Source organism: Anomaloglossus baeobatrachus, chromosome 5, assembly GCF_048569485.1.
Source record: "Anomaloglossus baeobatrachus isolate aAnoBae1 chromosome 5, aAnoBae1.hap1, whole genome shotgun sequence".
NCBI lineage: Eukaryota > Metazoa > Chordata > Amphibia > Anura > Aromobatidae > Anomaloglossus > Anomaloglossus baeobatrachus.
In genome coordinates, this window is record NC_134357.1 from 130,088,872 (window position 1) to 130,109,014 (window position 20,143).

General features: G+C 50.5%; 1 protein-coding gene across 3 annotated transcripts in view; it reads left to right on the plus strand.

Annotated features, from left to right (window-relative positions):
* The window catches only part of NFKB2 (nuclear factor kappa B subunit 2), an 81,318-nt gene that overhangs the window by 34,581 nt on the left and 26,594 nt on the right, over positions 1-20,143 (plus strand). For all 3 annotated transcript variants that reach the window (XM_075348895.1, XM_075348893.1, XM_075348894.1), the window contains exons 12-16: positions 5,300-5,521; positions 5,698-5,839; positions 5,944-6,058; positions 8,459-8,666; positions 9,716-9,885. In XM_075348895.1, the coding sequence (XP_075205010.1) occupies positions 5,300-5,521; positions 5,698-5,839; positions 5,944-6,058; positions 8,459-8,666; positions 9,716-9,885 (857 nt within the window). The remainder of the gene's footprint in view (positions 1-5,299; positions 5,522-5,697; positions 5,840-5,943; positions 6,059-8,458; positions 8,667-9,715; positions 9,886-20,143) is intronic.

A 20,143-nucleotide genomic window follows, 5' to 3' on the forward strand; every position in this document is an offset into this window, starting at 1 on the left:
TGGGAGACCCAGGCAGGGATTCTGGTGACCACACAACCGCTTTTGAGCGGGCGGTAAGCAGCACCTGAGGTGCTGGCCCCACTAGTGCAGAAGTGTACTTATAGATTATATGATTATAGGATATACTTTACACTGTATGGTGCAAGATTGATTTTTGGCTATATACCCTCCTGGATTGCTCAGAGGAGACAACAGCATGTCGTCCACAAGAAGCAAGGGTGCCAAAGCACAGGCTTACTATGCTGCCTGCGCCGCATGTACGGCTATACTACCGGCAGGTTCCACTGACCCACATTGTGTGCAATGCTCGGCCCCTGTGGCACTTACTCAGCCGGAGCCTCTGCTAAGGGGGGCCCAGGGGGAACCACCTGCTAACACTGTCCAGGTGACAGGGACGGAGTTTGCAGTTTTTACTGATAGACTTTCTGAGACTATGGCCAAGATACTAGAAGCCTTGCAGTCCAGACCGGTATCTCAGACCATGGGCACTGTGGAATCATTGCTACCTGGTCCCCCTCAGTTGGAACAACAATGTCCTCCCGGGGTGTCTCATAGATCCCAGGGTGAGGTCTCTGACACGGACCGCAGCCCCAGACCGCCTAAGCGAGCTCGCTGGGAAATTCCCTCGACATCATCACATTGTTCAGGGTCTCAGCGGGAGGACTCTCTGTATGATGAAGCGGAGGTAGCTGATCAGGATTCTGATCCTGAGGCCGCTCTCAACCTTGATACTCCTGATGGGGACGCCATAGTGAATGATCTTATCGCGTCCATCAATCAAATGTTGGATATTTCTCCCTCAGCTCCTCCAGTAGAGGAGTCAGTTTCTCAGCAGGAGAAATTCCGTTTCAGGTTTCCCAAGCGTACAACGAGTATGTATCTGGACCATTCTGACTTCAGAGAGGCAGTCCAGAAACACCGAGCTTGTCCAGATAAGCGTTTTTCCAAGCGCCTTAAGGATACACGTTATCCCTTCCCCCCTGACGTGGTCAAGGGCTGGACTCAGTGTCCCAAGGTGGATCCTCCAATCTCCAGACTGGCGGCTAGATCCATAGTTGCAGTTGAAGATGGGGCTTCACTCAAGGATGCCACTGACAGACAGATGGAGCTCTGGTTGAAATCCATCTATGAAGCTATCGGCGCGTCTTTTGCTCCAGCATTCGCGGCCGTATGGGCACTCCAAGCTATCTCAGCGGGTCAAGCGCAAATTGACGCACTCACACGTACATCTGCGCCGCAAGTGGCGTCCATAACCTCTCAAACGTCGGCATTTGCGTCCTACGCTATTAATGCTGTCCTGGACTCTGCGAGCCGTACGGCGGTTGCAGCCGACAATTCGGTGGCAATACGCAGGGCCTTGTGGCTACGGGAATGGAAGGCAGATTCAGCTTCCAAAAAGTGCTTAACCAGTTTGCCATTTTCTGGCGACCGTTTGTTTGGTGAGAGATTGGATGAAATCATCAAACAATCCAAGGGAAAGGAAACATCCTTACCCCAGGCCAAACCAAACATACCCCAACAGAGGAGGGGACAGTCGAGGTTTCGGTCCTTTCGGGGTGCGGGCAGGTCCCAATTCTCCTCGTCCAAAAGGCCTCAGAAGGATCAGAGGAACTCCGATTCATGGCGGTCTAAGTCACGCCCTAAAAAGACCGCCGGAGGTGCCGCTACCAAGGCGGCTTCCTCATGACTTACGGCCTCCTCACACCGCATCCTCGGTCGGTGGCAGGCTCTCCCGCTTTTGCGACATCTGGCTGCCACAGGTAAAAGACCGTTGGGTGAGAGACATTCTGTCTCACGGTTACAGGATAGAGTTCAGCTCTCGTCCTCCGACTCGATTCTTCAGAACATCTCCGCCTCCCGAGCGAGCCGATGCTCTTCTGCAGGCGGTGGGCACTCTGAAGGCAGAAGGAGTGGTGGTCCCGGTTCCTCTTCAGCAACAGGGTCACGGTTTCTACTCCAACCTGTTTGTGGTTCCAAAGAAGGACGGGTCTTTCCGTCCTGTCCTGGACCTAAAACTGCTCAACAAACACGTAAAGACCAGGCGGTTCCGGATGGAATCCCTCCGCTCCGTCATCGCCTCAATGTCCCAAGGAGATTTCCTTGCATCGATCGATATCAAAGATGCTTATCTCCACGTACCGATTGCTCCAGAGCATCAGCGCTTCCTGCGCTTCGCCATAGGAGACGAACACCTTCAGTTCGCGGCACTGCTGTTCGGCCTGGCGACAGCCCCACGGGTTTTCACCAAGGTCATGGCTACAGTAGTTGCGGTCCTCCACTCTCAGGGTCACTCGGTGATACCTTACTTAGACGATCTGCTGGTCAAGGCACCCTCTCAAGAGGCATGCCAACACAGCCTCAACGCTACTCTGGAGACTCTCCAGAGTTTCGGGTGGATCATCAATTTTCCAAAGTCAAATCTGACACCGGCCCAATCGCTGACATATCTTGGCATGGAGTTTCATACCCTCTCAGCGATGGTGATGCTCCCGCTGAACAAACAGCGGTCACTACAGACAGGGGTGCAATCTCTCCTTCAAGGTCAGTCACACCCCTTGAGGCGCCTCATGCACTTCCTGGGGAAGATGGTGGCAGCAATGGAGGCAGTCCCTTTCGCGCAGTCTCACCTGCGTCCTCTTCAATGGGACATCCTATGCAAATGGGACAGGAAGTCGACGTCCCTCGACAGGAACGTCTCCCTCTCTCAGGCAACCAAAGCTTCCCTTCGGTGGTGGCTTCTTCCCACTTCATTATCGAAGGGGAAATCCTTCCTACCCCCATCCTGGGCGGTGGTCACGACGGACGCGAGTCTGTCAGGGTGGGGAGCAGTCTTTCTCCACCACAGGGCTCAGGGTACGTGGACTCAGCAAGAGTCCTCCCTTCAGATCAATGTTCTGGAGATCAGGGCAGTGTATCTTGCCCTAAAAGCGTTCCAGCAGTGGCTGGAAGGCAAGCAGATCCGAATTCAGTCGGACAACTCCACAGCGGTGGCTTACTTCAACCACCAAGGCGGAACACGCAGTCGGCAAGCCTTCCAGGAAGTCCGGCGGATTTTGATGTGGGTGGAAGCCACGGCCTCCACCATCTCCGCAGTTCACATCCCGGGCGTAGAAAACTGGGAAGCAGACTTTCTCAGTCGCCAGGGCATGGACGCAGGGGAATGGTCCCTTCACCCGGACGTGTTTCAGGAGATCTGTTGCCGCTGGGGGATGCCGGATGTCGACCTAATGGCGTCCCGGCACAACAACAAGGTCACGGCATTCATGGCACGATCTCACGATCACAGAGCTCTGGCGGCGGACGCCTTAGTTCAGGATTGGTCGCAGTTTCAACTCCCTTATGTGTTTCCTCCTCTGGCACTGTTGCCCAGAGTGTTACGCAAGATCAGGGCCGACTGCCGCCGCGCCATCCTCGTCGCTCCAGACTGGCCGAGGAGGTCGTGGTATCCGGATATGTGGCATCTCACGGTGGGCCAACCGTGGGCACTACCAGACCGACCAGACTTGCTGTCTCAAGGGCCGTTTTTCCATCTGAATTCTGCGGCCCTCAACCTGACTGTGTGGCCATTGAGTCCTGGATCCTAGCGTCTTCAGGGTTATCTCAAGAGGTCATTGCCACTATGAGACAGGCTAGGAAACCAACGTCCGCCAAGATCTACCACAGGACGTGGAAAATATTCCTGTCGTGGTGCTCTGCTCAGGGTTTTTCTCCCTGGCCATTTGCCTTGCCCACTTTTCTGTCCTTCCTTCAATCCGGATTGGAAAAGGGTTTGTCGCTCGGCTCCCTTAAGGGACAAGTCTCTGCGCTCTCTGTGTTTTTTCAGAAGCGCCTTGCCAGACTTCCACAGGTACGCACGTTCCTGCAGGGGGTTTGTCACATCGTCCCTCCTTACAAGCGTCCGTTAGAACCCTGGGATCTGAACAGGGTGCTGATGGTTCTTCAGAAACCACCGTTCGAGCCAATGAGGGATATTTCTCTCTCTCACGCCTTTCGCAGAAAGTAGTTTTCCTAGTAGCAGTCACTTCACTTCGGAGAGTGTCGGAGCTAGCAGCGTTGTCATGCAAAGCCCCTTTCCTGGTGTTTCACCAGGATAAGGTGGTTCTGCGTCCGGTTCCGGAATTTCTCCCTAAGGTGGTATCCCCCTTTCATCTCAATCAGGATATCTCCTTACCCTCTTTTTGTCCTCATCCAGTTCACCAATGTGAAAAGGGTTTGCACTTGTTAGATCTGGTGAGAGCACTCAGATTGTACATTTCTCGTACGGCGCCCCTGCGCCGCTCGGATGCACTCTTTGTCCTTGTTGCTGGCCAGCGTAAAGGGACACAAGCTTCCAAATCAACCCTGGCTCGGTGGATCAAGGAACCAATTCTCGAAGCTTATCGTTCCTCGGGGCTTCCGGTTCCCTCAGGGCTGAAGGCCCATTCTACCAGGGCCGTGGGAGCGTCCTGGGCCTTGCGGCACCAGGCTACGGCTCAGCAGGTGTGTCAGGCAGCTACCTGGTCGAGCCTGCACACTTTCACGAAACACTATCAGGTGCATACCTATGCTTCGGCAGATGCCAGCCTAGGTAGGCGAGTCCTTCAGGCGGCGGTTGCCCACCTGTAGGACGGAGCCGTTACGGCTCTATTATGAGGTATTATTTACCCACCCAGGGACTGCTTTTGGACGTCCCAATTGTCTGGGTCTCCCAATGGAGCGACAAAGAAGAAGGGAATTTTGTTTACTTACCGTAAATTCCTTTTCTTCTAGCTCCAATTGGGAGACCCAGCACCCGCCCCTGTTTTTTTGTGTACACATGTTGTTCATGTTGAATGGTTTCAGTTCTCCGATATTCCTTCGGATTGAATTTACTTTAAACCAGTTTATAATTTTTTCCTCCTTCTTGCTTTTGCACCAAAACTGAGGAGCCCGTGGGAGCACGGGGGGTGTATAGGCAGAAGGGGAGGGGCTTTACACTTTTAGTGTAATACTTTGTGTGGCCTCCGGAGGCATAGCCTATACACCCAATTGTCTGGGTCTCCCAATTGGAGCTAGAAGAAAAGGAATTTACGGTAAGTAAACAAAATTCCCTTCTTTTATCTGTGCGCAGAGCTGCTGTTTTGAGAGAACTATTTTGGGGAACGTGAAATATTTCATACTTTTTTTTTAATTGTATTGTAAGTGTTTATCTCTAGAATTGGTGAAGCATTTATTAAGCCGTGAATTGCAGCATTGCCTGTATTTGCCAACACTAACCGACAATACCCATTTCTGAAAAGTTCTTAAAAATAAGTTAATTTTGTATGTGTTTACATTTTAGGAAACCAAATGAATTTTTCATATGGAGGCATGCTCCCTTCATACTACACACACACTGGAGGGTCTTACCAGAGTGGGGGGTACAATATAAACGACTCCTCATCTGACTTTAGTGATTCATCAAAACTAATGGCAAACCTGAAAAAAGAAGAGCCCCCAACCAGCTCACCAGCAGAAAGCTCAGTGTCTCCACATACAGATTATCAGAGCGGCGCACACCAGGGTATGGAGCACACACTCATATCTGATGCCAATGATCGGGCCTATTATATGGTGGTCCCTTACAGATTTCTTTACCATTACTTATTATAAAATACAACCAGCTCTAGATGCATATTTTAGCTCTACTTCATATTCTCCGCAATCGAATTTATTTTTTTATTTTTTTCCCAATCACAGCTCATGTATGCAACATGAGAATGCTGACTCTAGCTCAGCGCACATCCAGAGCCTTAATGGACTATGCAGTGTCTGCAGACCCCCGCATGTTGTTGGCCGTACAGAGACCCTTAACGGCTACTCGCGATCTGAATGGAGACACGTAAGAAGTTCTCCTTGTCTTTAATGCTTTGATACTACTACACATGCAGTGAAGATGTTTATATTTTCTATTATAACTATTAATACAGTATGTTCATTCCCCAGACCGCTTCATCTAGCCATCATACATGGGCGGACCGTTGTCGTTCAGCAGCTGATAGATGTCTTACGAAGCGTGCCGAATCAGCAGATCTTCAATATATGCAACAACCTTCACCAGGTACGCCTGGTTTTCTGCCCATCTAATTTTACATTTTATTTTATTTTTTTCCTTGAACACTTTTTCATGATGGGTTCCTCTGACTTAACTCTCCACATATCCCCGCCTGTATTGTCAGGTGAGCGCTCACTTTAATGAATAGGAAAAGCTACCAACCTTGTTATATACGAGTGGCCCGTCACTATTCCAGAAGTGCACTACAATCTGCCGCACTCTGAACAGACAGTAGAGCGACAAATACACATTTCCTATGGCTTCATTAGGACAGACGGCTGCAAACTGTGAAAAAAATAAACAAAAAAATCATTAGGGTGACTTAATCAAAACTGTTTAATTGTTATCACAGAGTAGACTGTCTTAAAATGCGTCAGTTTCTCGTGGTGGCTCATTCTGTTTGATATATCGGTGGCATCGTTAGACTGTGTATTGTAATTTACCACCTATTAGTTGGCCTACCTTGTGATATAAATTTATGCCAAATCCATGCGGAAGCAATTATTCAACTCCTCATTGAATCCCAAATCTTTGATCCTTCAAGCCAAGACTCCTTATTGATACATTTGTATTCTCATTCTTATTCCATCCATATGTGTTTAGTTGTATTTACATTAGCGTGAGCAAAATTGTCCATTTTACATCCAGAAAAAATGCTTCATCCATCCATACTTCCATTTCACCATCCATTATTACATGAGCAGCTTACTAAATAATAATTATTATTTATTATTATTGCGCCATTTATTCCATGGCGCTTTACATGTGAAAGGGGTATACAAAATAAGGACAAGTACAATAATCATAAAAAATACAAGGCACAGACAGGTACAGGAGAAGAGAGGTCCCTGCCCACGAGGGCTCACAGTTTACAAGGGATAGGTGAGGATACAGAAGGTTACGGTAGAGCTGGTTTTGCGCGCTGTATCAGACTGAGGGTTACGGCAGGTTGTAGGCTTGTCGGAAGAGGTGGGTCTTCAGGTTCCTTTTGAAGCTTGTCAAGGTAGGCGAGAGTCTGTTATGTTGTGGCAGAGCATTCCAGAATATGGGGGAGGCACGGGAGAAATCTTGGATGCGATGGTGGGAAGAGGAGAGGAGAGGGGAGTAGAGAAGGACATCTTGTGAGGATCGAAGGTTACGTGCAGGCAAGTACCGGGAGACTAGGTCACAGATGTAGGGAGGAAACATGTTGTGGATGGCTTTGTATGTCATGGTGAGGGTTTTGAACTGGAGCCGTTGTTAAATGGGAAGCCAGTGAAGAGATTGGCAGAGAGGAGAGGTCGGGGAGTAGCGGGGGGGACAGGTGGATGAGCCGGGCAGCATAGTTTAGATTGGATTGTAGGGGTGCGAGACAGCCAGAAGGGAGGCCACATACTGTTTCTTTTCTTTCTATGTTTAATGTGTTGGTGAAAAATGCCTGACTTATGGATGGTAACTTGCATGTGATTTCGTTTTTTACGCATCCATTGACTTTTGTAATAGGTGAGTCTGATCTGAGAAACTGATGAAAGTAGTGCATGCAGGGTTTGTTTCTTTATTGATTGTTTTTTCCTTTCCTACACACAAACCACATATTTTTTTTTTTTAATCCTAGATTAGTTAAAAATTTAATGGATCAATGAATTTAATCTAGTAGCATAGATAAAGAGAAAGCATTTCTAAAGATCCATTAAGATATGGTAATGAGTGCAGGGTCTAGTTTCATCCTGGCTTCAGAGAGGTCCAGTGCGCCTGACCGGAAGTGCCGGAACTTCTGATCATGCCACACTGACCCTAAACCTGGTGTTCGGAGGCGGTGACAACGGGCAGGTACGTGCATCTATGCTGCTGTCGCTGGGCATTAAATAGCATGTTAGCACACCCCTGTGGGCGTGCTACTATGGTAAGAGGGCGGACCTGGCGAGGGAAGTAATGCCCTTGTGACTGATCCCTGTGCTCATTAGCATATCATAAAGGCTCTTTAGAAATACTTTTGCTAAAGATCTCTTTATCTATGCTAGTGTATACAGGGATAGTTAGGCAGGGATTAGCAATATACACCCAGAACTGCTCGTGGTTCTGGATGCATATTGCACCTGACATTCCCTTTAACACTGTGGCAAGTTTTGTTTTTTTCAGAGGATGTAGGTGCCAGAATTTTCCTTAGTGAATTAGCTCATTTTCGACATGCAGGTATATAAAATGCCTCCAAACCTGAACGCCACTATCCAAAAATCTGTAAACAGTAGATCTATCATATGATGCTATCTTTGTGATCTGATAATGAGAAGAAAGGCTGCCATTTGCAACAACCTGTGTTTTGTGCCGGTTCTGCAGCTCTGTGATGAAAGTCTGATCTACAGCTCCAGTTTCCCTGTATTACGGAAGATGTAAATATCTGTTATTGTCCTGTTTCTTGTTACATAGACTCCTCTGCACCTTGCAGTAATCACCAAGCAGTACCAGACAGTTAACATTCTGCTAAAAGCTGGCACAGACCCCACCATTCTTGATGGCTATGGGAACTCCGTGCTTCACCTGGCTGTTCAAGCTGGAGATGTGAAAATGCTTCAGGTCCTCTTGGAAAATACATTTTCAAAATACAAAAATCTTCTGAACATGCCAGACTACAATGGTAAGCAGTGGGTGTGGGCTACCATCCAAATTATCTGTTTCCCCTTATGAATATTTTTCACCTTTACGTAATAGGATCCTACCAGCATTGCCCCAGCCACAAGCAACATGAAAAGCAACCACCGGGCTTGGGGAGGGAGTCGTACGGCTTCTTTCTAGTGTCTCTCCACCTGCATGAGCTTGATTGACAGGGGTTTTCTATTTGTACTGAGATAGATCTGTCAATCACCTCCGAGTTTTAGACTAAAACTTGTTTACTGCAATGAGAGAGTCTGACACTTTCATGCAGTTTGGGGTTATGGCAGCATGAAACGGTTGCCAAGTTGCCTTTAAAAATCTAATGGGGTAAAAAGCTTTACATCAATTATTATATAAATGCAGTTGTTTTAAAGGGAGGGTTTGTGAGTTTTTAACATAGAAAAGCAGTGTACAGTGACCCTATATAGCGGCACACAGAGTCCCTATGGGTCTGTATTACATCCCTGTATGGATTAAATGTTCCTCCATTGAAATATTGTTGTATAATTGTCACCATTTTTTCTTAATGTTTTTCTTCCAAAATATTTCTGTGCCTCCTTTATAAGGCTGGATTCACACTTGCGAGTCTCGCATCGCATCACCCGGCACGGCCTGCCGCTCTCCGGACATGCAGCTGACTCACTCCGATCCGGAGAGTGTGCAGCCGTGCCGGGTGATGCGATGTGAGACTCACAAGTGTAACACCGGTCTAAAGGAGAATAATTGTCGTTTATCAGTACATGATTCAATGCATAAGTCACAAGAACGTACTTAAATAGGAAAGTGGGTAGATACTGCTTTAGATTGTAGTATGGATATCTACAGGGGCTTTTACTTTTATGCAGCAGTATGAATAACATAGGTAAAAGTTATCAGCGGTGGATGCTGCGGACCTCCACATATTCCCTGCTGCATGGGAATGGGAAATAACGAATTACTCTTTTGTCCATTCCTAAGAATTGATGTCCTGTTGAGCTACATATGTCTTAAATCTGAACCAGGTCATATATGACATCTGTACAACTTTTCCAGGTTTATATCCGGTTCACTGGGCTGTTAAAGTAAAATGTGGGATATGTCTGGAGCAGCTGGTGACAAGTGGAGCTGAAGTCAACGCTGCCGAACGCAAGAGTGGAAGATCCCCCCTACATATGGCTGTGGAGATGGACAACCTGAATATAGCCATGTGTCTGGTTAAGAAGGTAAGCATAGAAGGGTTATTTTTTTCCCCTATGATAAATGGGCTTTATTATCCACCATAGCAAATAGACTTTGCTTTTTAAGATTTAGTAAGGCTAACAATTTATAATTGATACTTCTAGGTTAGATAATATATATGGAAATACATAATAAGGCTATGTGCGTACAGTGCGTTTTCTTTGTCGCTCTATTGGGAGACCCAGACAATTGGGTGTATAGGCTATGCCTCCGGAGGCCGCACAAAGTATTACACTCAAAAGTGTTAAGCCCCTCCCCTTCTGCCTATACACCCCCCCGTGCTCCCACGGGCTCCTCAGTTTTATTGCTTTGTGCGAAGGAGGCAGACCTGCACACATAGCTCCACAGATTGGTCAGCAGCAGCTGCTGACCAGGTCGGATGGAAGAAAAGTGGGCCCATATAGGGCCCCCAGCATGCTCCCTTCTCACCCCACTCTTGTCGGCGGTGTTGTTAAGGTTGAGGTATCCATTGCGGGTACGGAGGCTGGAGCCCACATGCTGTTTTCCTTCCCCATCCCCCTCAGGGCTCTGGGCGAAGTGGGATCCTATCGGTCTCCAGGCACTGAGACCGTGCTTCATCCACAACTCCTGTGGAGCCTGCTGGATAGGAGCCGGGTACCGTTCAGGGACATGGCCCTGCTACTTGAAGGTACTCTGTATCCCTGTGGGGACCGCGCACGGCAACACCTCAGCTTTGCTGGGTGTGCTAGTGCACCGGGGACCGCGGCGCTGACCGGGTTAAACTGTGCCATTACACACTCAGCGTCGCTGAGTGTGTTTATATGTAGGGGCTACCGCGCTAACTGCCACTGCGGCGCGGCTGGGACTTGTAGTTCGCCGGGGACTTCGGCGCCGGCCACGCTTTTACGGCGGCCACGCTTATACTCGAGTCCCCGGCTTTCTTGCGGCCTAGTTTCCTTTTCTCCCGCCCCCAGCCCTGACAGGCAGGGGAAGGGCGGGACGCTGCACGGAACGAGCAGCACTGAGGGCTGGAGTATGATTTCCATTCTCCACCCCCCTCACTGTGCACAGTGTGAGCACCAGTTCCCGCACTTTCTCGGCCACGCCCACGGCTCCCTCCTCTCGTCAGGACGCCGCAGCCATTCCTGTCAGCTCCTCCAACGCTGCAGAGAGGGATAAACCCTGGGAGACCCAGACACGGTCTCTGGTGGCCTCACAACCGCTTTAAAGCGGGTGGTAAGCAGCACCTGTTGGTGCTAGCCCCATGGTGCTGTAGTGTATTGATACATTATTTGTTTATAGTATACTCTTTCACTGTATGAGCACAGTTCATTCTGGCTATATACCCTATTGTGTTACTCAGGGAAAACAATAGCATGGCGCCCACAAAGGCAGGGGTGCCAAAACACAGGCTTATTATGCTGCCTGCGCTGCTTGTACGACCCAGCTGCCGGCAGGTCCCACTGACCCTCATTGTGTGCAATGTTCGGCCCCTGTGGCACTTCTTCAGCCAGAGCCTCTGCTAAGAGGGGCCCAGGGGGAGCCACCTGTTGACACTGTCCAGGTGACGGGGACTGAGTTTGCAAAACTCTCTGAGACTATGGCTAAGATACTAGAAGCCTTGCAGTCCAGGCCGGTATCTCAGCACAGGGACTCTGTTGAATCATTGTTCCCTGGCCCCCCTCAGTTGGACCAACAATGTCCTCCCGGGGTATCTCATACATCCCAGGCTGAGGGTTCTGACTTAGACCCCAGTCCCAGACCGACTAAGCGGGCTCGCTTAGAATTTCCCTCGACATCATATTGTTCAGGGTCTCAGCGGGGGGAATCTCTGGTTGATGATGCGGAGACAGCTGATCAGGATTCTGATCCTGAGGGCGCTCTCAATCTTAATACTCCAGACGGGGACGCCATAGTGAACGATCTTATTGCGTCCATCAATCAAATGCTGGATATTTCTCCCTCAACTCCTCCGGCGGAGGAGTCAGCTTCTCAGCAGGAGAAATTCCGTTTCAGGTTCCCCAAGCGTACACCGAGTATGTTTCTAGACCACTCTGATTTCAGAGAGGCAGTCCAGAATCACCATGCTTGTCCAGATAAGCGTTTTTTCTAAGCGCCTTAAGGATACACGTTATCTTTTTCCCCCTGACGTGGTTAAAGGTTGGACTCAGTGTCCCAAAGTGGATCCTCCAATCTCCAGACTGGCGGCTAGATCCATACTTGCAGTGGAAGATGGGGCCTCGCTCAAAGATGCCACTGACGGGCAGATGGAGCTCTGGTTGAAATCCATCTATGAAGCTATCGGAGCTTCTTTTGCCCCAGCATTCGCAGCCGTATGGGCGCTACAAGCTATCTCAGCAGGTCAAGCGCAAATTGAAGCAGCCACATGCACGTCCGCGCCACAAGTGGCATCCATTACCACCCAGACCTCGGCATTTGCGTCTTACGCTATTAATGCTGTCCTGGACTCTGCGAGCCGTACGGCGGTTGCGGCCGCCAATTCGGTGGTACTCCGCAGGGCCTTGTGGCTACGGGAATGGAAGGCAGATTCTGCTTCCAAAAAGCGCTTAACCAGTTTGCCAATTTCTGGCGACAGGCTGTTTGGCGAGCGTTTGGATGAAATCATCAAACAATCCAAGGGAAAGGATACATCCTTACCCCAGCCCAAACAGAACATACCCCAACAGAGGAGAGGGCAGTCGAGGTTTCGGTCCTTTCGGGGCGAGGGCAGGTCCCAATTCTCCTCGTCCAAAAGGTCTCAGAAAGAACAAAGGAACTCTGATGCATGGCGGTCTAAGTCACGTCCTAAAAAGACCACCGGAGGCGCCGCTAACAAAGCGGCTTCCTCATGACTTTCGACCTCATCTAGCAGCATCCTCGGTCGGTGGCAGGCTCTCCCGCTTTTGCGACACCTGGCTGCCACAAATAAAAGACCGCTGGGTGAGAGACATTCTGTCTCACGGTTACAAGATAGAGTTCACCTCTCGTCCCCCGACTCGATTCTTCAGGTCATCCCCGCCTCCCGAGCGAGCCGAGGCTCTTCTGCAGGCGCTGCGCACTCTGAAGGTAGAAGGAGTGGTGATCCCTGTTCCTCTCCAGCAACTGAGCCACGGTTTTTACTCCAACTTGTTTGTAGTCCCAAAGAAGGACGGGTCTTTCCGCCCGGTCCTGGACCTGAAACTGCTCAACAAACACGTAAAAGCCAGACGGTTCAGGATGGAATCCCTCCGCTCCGTCATCGCTTTAATGTCCCAAGGAGATTTCCTTGCATCGATCGATATCAAAGATGCTTATCTCCACGTACCGATTGCTCCAGAACACCAGCGCTTCTTGCGCTTCGCCATAGGAAACGAACACCTACAGTTCGTGGCACTGCTGTTCGGCCTGGCAACAGCCCCACGGGTTTTTACCAAGGTTATGGCTACTGTAGTAGCGCTCCTACACTTGCAGGGTTACTCGGTGATCCCGTACTTGGACGATCTGCTAATCAAGGCACCTCTCAAGAGGCATGCCAACGCAGCCTCGACGCTACCCTGGAGACTCTCCAGGGTTTCGGGTGGATCATCAATTTTCCAAAGTCAAATCTGACACCGGCCCAATCACTGACGTATCTTGGCATGGAGTTTCATACCCTCTCAGCGATAGTGAAGCTTCCGCTGATCAAGCAGCAGTCACTACAGAAAGGGGTACAATCTCTCCTTCAAGGCCAGTCACACCCCTTGAGGCGCTTCATGCACTTCCTGGGGAAGATGGTGGCAGCAATGGAGGCAGTCCCTTTCGCGCCGTCTCACCTGCGTCCCCTTCAATGGGACATCCTACGCAAATGGGACAAGTAGTCGACGTCCCTCGACAGGACCGTCTCCCTTTCTCAGGCGACCAAAGCTTCCCTTCGGTGGTGGCTTCTTCCCACTTCATTATCGAAGGGGAAATCCTTCCTACCCCCATCCTGGGAAGTAGTCACGACGGACGCGAGTCTGTCAGGGTGGGGAGCGGTTTTTCTCCACCACAGGGCTCAGGGTACGTGGACCCAGCAAGAGTCCTCGATTCAGATCAATGTTCTGGAAATACGGGCAGTGTATCTTGCCCTGAAAGCGTTCCAGCAGTGGCTGGAAGGCAAGCAGATCCGAATTCAGTCGGACAATTACACAGCGGTGGCATACATCAACCACCAAGGCGGCACACGCAGCCGGCAAGCCTTCCAGGAAGTCCGGCGGATTTTGATGTGGGTGGAAGCCACGGCCTCCACCATATCCGCAGTTCACATCCCAGGCGTGGAAAACTGGGAAGCAGATTATCTCAGTCACCAGGGCATGGACGCAGGGGAATGGTCCCTTCACCCGGACGTGTTTCAGGAGATCTGTTGCCACTGGGGGGTGCCGGACGTCGACCTCATGGCGTCCCGGCACAACAACAAGGTACCAATGTTCATGGCACGGTCTCAAGATCCCAGAGCTATGGCGGCAGACGCCTTAGTTCAGGATTGGTCGCAGTTTCAGCTCCCTTATGTGTTTCCTCCGCTGGCACTGTTGCCCAGAGTGTTACGCAAGATCAGGGCCGACTGCCGCCGCGCCATCCTCGTCGCTCCAGACTGGCCGAGGAGGTCGTGGTACCCGGATCTGTGGCATCTCACGGTCGGCCAACCGTGGGCACTACCAGACCGAACAGACTTGCTATCTCAAGGGCCGTTTTTCCATCTGAATTCTGCGGCCCTCAACCTGACTGTGTGGCCATTGAGTCCTGGATCCTAGCGTCTCCAGGGTTATCTCAAGACGTCATTGCCACTAGGAGACAGGCTAGGAAACCAACGTCCGCCAAGATCTATCACAAGACGTGGAAAATTTTTCTGTCGTGGTGCTCTGCTCAGGGTTTTTCTCCCTGGCCATTTGCATTACCTACTTTTCTGTCCTTCCTTCAATCTGGACTGGAAAAGGGTTTGTCGCTCGGCTCCCTTAAGGGACAAGTCTCAGCGCTCTCTGTGTTTTTCCAGAAGCGCCTAGCCAGACTTCCACAGGTACGCACGTTCCTGCAGGGGGTTTGTCACATAGTTCCTCCTTACAAGCGGCCGTTAGAACCCTGGGATCTAAACAGGGTGCTGATGGTTCTTCAGAAACCACCATTCGAGCCAATGAGAGATATTTCCCTCTCACGACTTTCGCAGAAAGTGGTTTTTCTAGTAGCAGTCACTTCCCTTCGGAGAGTGTCTGAGCTAGCAGCATTGTCGTGCCAAGCCCCTTTCCTGGTGTTTCACCAGGACAAGGTGGTTCTACGTCCGGTTCCGGAATTTCTCCCTAAGGTGGTATCCCCCTTTCATCTCAATCAGGATATTTCCTTACCTTCTTTTTATCCTCATCCAGTTCACCAATGTGAAAAGGATTTGCACTTGTTAGATTTGGTGAGAGCACTCAGACTCTACACTTCTCGTACGGCGCCCCTGCGCCGCTCGGATGCACTCTTTGTCCTTGTCGCTGGCCAGCGTAAAGGGTCACAGGCTTCCAAATCAACCCTGGCTCGGTGGATCAAGGAGCCAATTATCGAAGCTTACCGTTCGGCTGGGCTTCCGGTTCCCTCAGGGCTGAAGGCCCATTCTACCAGAGCCGTGGGCGCGTCCTGGGCTTTGAGGCACCAGGCTACGGCTCAGCAGGTGTGTCAGGCGGCTACCTGGTCGAGCCTGCACACTTTCACGAAACACTATCAGGTGCATACCTATGCTTCGGCGGATGCCAGCTTAGGTAGACGAGTCCTTCAGGCGGCGGTTGCCCACCTGTAGGAAAGGGCCGTTTTACGGCTCTCTTACGAGGTATTATTTTACCCACCCAGGGACTGCTTTTGGACGTCCCAATTGTCTGGGTCTCCCAATAGAGCGACAAAGAAGAAGGGAATTTTGTTTACTTACCGTAAATTCCTTTTCTTCTAGCTCTAATTGGGAGACCCAGCGCCCGCCCCTGTTTTTTTTGTGTACACATGTTGTTCATGTTGAATGGTTTCAGTTCTCCGATATTCCTTCGGATTGAAGTTACTTTAAACCAGTTTATAATTTTTTCCTCCTTCTTGCTTTTGCACCAAAACTGAGGAGCCCGTGGGAGCACGGGGGGTGTATAGGCAGAAGGGGAGGGGCTTAACACTTTTGAGTGTAATACTTTGTGCGGCCTCCGGAGGCATAGCCTATACACCCAATTGTCTGGGTCTCCCAATTAGAGCTAGAAGAAAAGGAATTTACGGTAAGTAAACAAAATTCCCTTCTTTTTTATGCAGACTTGGTGCAGAGTTCTCACAAATCTGCATGTCTACATTCATGGCTATCCTTACGCCAGCAAAGTCAATAAGAATTCGCTAGTGCTGTGCGCACGTTGCTTAATTTTTTCCTTGCATATTGGTACCGAAAATAATATGCAGCATGTCAATTGTTGGCGTGGTTTTTCCTGCTTTTTTTTTCCACCAATTGACTTTATTAAAAAAAAGCATGGCACAAAAATGCACCAAAAAAGCCTGCTTTTTTGTGCGTTTTTCTGCCAGAAGATGCAGAAAATTTCTGCACCAAAAACTCAATGTGTGCACATAGCCAAAAAGGTTCTTCGTTGCTTCTAGTAATAAAGATATTTGGCAGGAAAGTTCTTTACAGAGAATCTGTCACCAGGATTTTGCCTCCTAATCTGCGAGAAGCATAATGTTAGGGGCAGAGACCCTAATTCCAGTGGTGTCACTATTGATATGATCTCGTGATGATAAAACTGTGATTTCTTTGTCGCTCCATTGGGAGACCCAGACAATTGGGTGTATAGCTTCTGCCTCTGGAGGCCACACAAAGTATTACACTTTTAAAAAAGTGTAACCCCTCCCCTCTGCCTATACACCCTCCCGTGGATCACGGGCTCCTCAGTTTTTTGCTTTGTGTGGAAGGAGGCACACATCCACTCATGCATTCTCATACATAGTTATGTCGGATGGAAGAAAAGAGGACCCCGATGGGGTCCCCGGCATGTTCCCTTCTCACCCCATTATGTCGGCGGTGTTGTTAAGGTTGAGGTACCCATTGCAGGTACGGAGGCTGGAGCCACATGCCGTCTCCTTCACCATCCCTTATGCGGCTCTGGGAGAAGTGGGATCCTAAGCGGTCATCCATGAGCTGGGACCGTGCTCCATCCGCAGCCCCTGGTGGAACCTGCCGGACCGGAGCTTCTTCACCCCCAGGGACCGGGCCCTGCAACTGGAAGGTACTCTGTGTCCCCATGTGGGGACTGTACAGAGAGGGTCGCACCTTATCCCCGGTAGCCGCGGTAGTTCCGTCCGTTGTCTTTTCGGCGGACTTCCGCGCCGACCGTGCCTGCTTGTCGGGCACGGCCTTAAATTTAGTCCCCGGCTTCACCGCGGCCTAGTCGCGAAAAATCCCGCCCCCGAGCCTGCCTGTCAGGGGTTAGGGCGGGATTGCCGACATGACGTCGGCTTTGAGGGCTGGAGCATCCTGCATGTTTCCCTCCCCCCTCATTGACCACTGTGGGGACTCCAGATTCCCGCTCTTTGCTGGCGCCGCCCTCGGCTCCACACCCCCCCTGAGAGCTCCGGCAGCCATTTTTAGCATTCTGTCGGTGGATGCTACTCAGCAGCAAAGCTCTGCAGCTCCGGGGGATCCACGACAGGGAATCTGGAGGACACACTCCGCTCGTTAGCGGTTGGTAAGCCACACCGGTCATGGTGCTGGTCCCCCTAGGGTGCCGGGATGGATGGATATATATATATATATATATATAATATATATATAATATATATATATATATATATATATATATATATATATATATATATATATATATATATATATATATATATATATATATATATATATATATATATATATATATAATAGATATATATATATAATAGATATATATATATATCTGTTTGGAAAGGCTGTATACCCTTTTCCTATATACCCTCAGTGGTCACTCTCCTAAGAGACAAAGGCATGTCGTCCACAAGGAGCAAAGCTACTAAGGCACAGATTTTTTTCTTTGTCGCTCCATTGGGAGACCCAGACAATTGGGTGTATAGCTTCTGCCTCCGGAGGCCACACAAAGTATTACACTTAAAAGTGTAAACCCCTCCCCTCTGCCTATACACCCCCCCGTGCATCACGGGCTCCTCAGTTTTTATGCTTTGTGTTGAAGGAGGCACACATGCACGCAAGCTCCACAATTTAGTCAGCAGCAGCTGCTGACTTTATCGGATGGAAGAAAAGAGGGCCCATAACAGGGCCCCCGGCATGCTCCCTTCTCACCCCACTCTGGTCGGCGGTGCTGTTAAGGTTGAGGTACCCATTGCGGGTACAAAGGCTGGAGCCACATGCTGTTTTCCTTCCCCATCCCTTAGGGGCTCTGGGTGAAGTGGGATCCTAACCGGTCACCAGGCACTGGGACTGTGCTCCCTCCGCAGCCCCTGGGGGAATCTGCTGGACAGGAGACCGGGTATCGTCAGGGACAGGCCCTGCTCCTCTGAGGTACTCTGTGTCCCCTTGGGGACGGCGCATAGAGCGCCTGTGTAATGGACGCTGCAGCAGCTGCTGGGTGTGTTTGTGCGCCGGGACTACCGCGCTGACCGCGCTTGTTTGCCGGCCGCGCTTATAACTTTAGTCCCCGGCTTTTGCGGCCTAGTACCGCATACTCCCGCCCCCGGGCCTGCCAGTCAGGGGTAAGGGCGGGACGCTGCACTGGACGTCAACGCTGAGGGCTGGAGCATACTTAGTATCCTCCTCCCCCCTCACTGAGCACCGTGGGGCACCAGATTCCCGCACTTTCTGAGGCACGCCCACGGCTCCCTCCTCCTCTCAGAACGCTGGCAGCCATTCCTATCAGCACTTCTGACGCTGGAGAACTTCAGAGACGAGCTCCACAGCTCTGGGAGGCCCAGGCAGGGAATCTGGTGGTCACACAACCGTTGAGGGCGGTCGGTAAGCCGCACCTGTTACTAGGTGCTGGCCCCCCTGGGTGCCGAAGTGTATATTTATATGCTTATATTGTATACATTTACTCTGTACGGCCGCACTATTTGCTTTTGGCTATATACCCTCACTGATTGCTCTAGAGGAGACAACAGCATTTCGTCCGCAAAAAGCAAGGGTGCCAAGGCACAGGCTTATTTTGCAACCTGTACCTCATGTGCGGCTATGCTACCTGCAGGTTCCACCTACCCTCACTGTGTGCAATGCTCGGCCCCGGTGACACTCACTCAGCAGGAGCCTCAGCCACTGGTGGGACCCTCGGCCCAGTTGAAACCACCTGCTGCCACTGTCCAGGTGACAGGGACAGAGTTTGCAGTATTCGCTGACAAACTTTCTGAGTCTATGGATAGATGGTCTGCTAAGATACTAGAAGCTTTGCAGTCCAGACCGGTAACACAGGCCCCGGGCACTGTTGAATCATTGCCCCCAGGCCCCCCTCGGTTGGAGCAGCAAAGTGCTCCTGGGGCGACTCATAGGTCCCACGGTGAGGACTCCGACACGGACCGCAGTCCCAGACCGGCTAAGCGGGCTCGCTGGGAGCTTCCCTCGACTTCATCTCACTGTTCAGGGTCTCAGCATGAGGACTCTCTAGAGGATGAAGCGGATGTGGCAGATCAGGGCTCTGATCCTGACACTGCTCTCAACCTTGATACACCTGAGGGGGACGCCATAGTAAACGACCTTATAGCGTCCATCAATCAGGTGTTAGAACTTTCTCCTTCAGCTCCTCCGATTGAGGAGTCAGTTTCTCAGCAGGAGAAATTCCGCTTTAGGTTTCCCAAACGTACACGGAGTGCGTTTCTTGATCACTCCGACTTCAGAGATACAGTCCAGAAACACCGAGCTTTTCCGGATAAGCGCTTTACTAAGCGCCTTAATGACACACGTTACCCCTTCCCCCCTGACGTAGTCAAGGGTTGGGCTCAGTGTCCCAAGGTGGATCCTCCAGTCTCTAGACTGGCGGCTAGATCCATAGTTGCAGTGGCAGATGGTGCATCACTCAAGGATGCCACTGACAGGTAGATAGAGCTCTTGATGAAATCCATCTATGAAGCTATAGGCGCGTCCTTTGCTCCGGCATTCGCAGCCGTCTGGGCACTCCAAGCTATCTCAGCTTGTCAGTCTGAGATTAATGCAGTCACACGTGCCTCTACTCCGCAGGTTGTGTCCTTAACCTCTCAGGCGTCGGCGTTTGCGTCCTACGCCATGAATGCTGTCCTGGACTCTGCGAGCCGTACGGCGGTAGCATCCGCCAATTCAGTGGCAGTCCGCAGGGCCATGTGGCTACG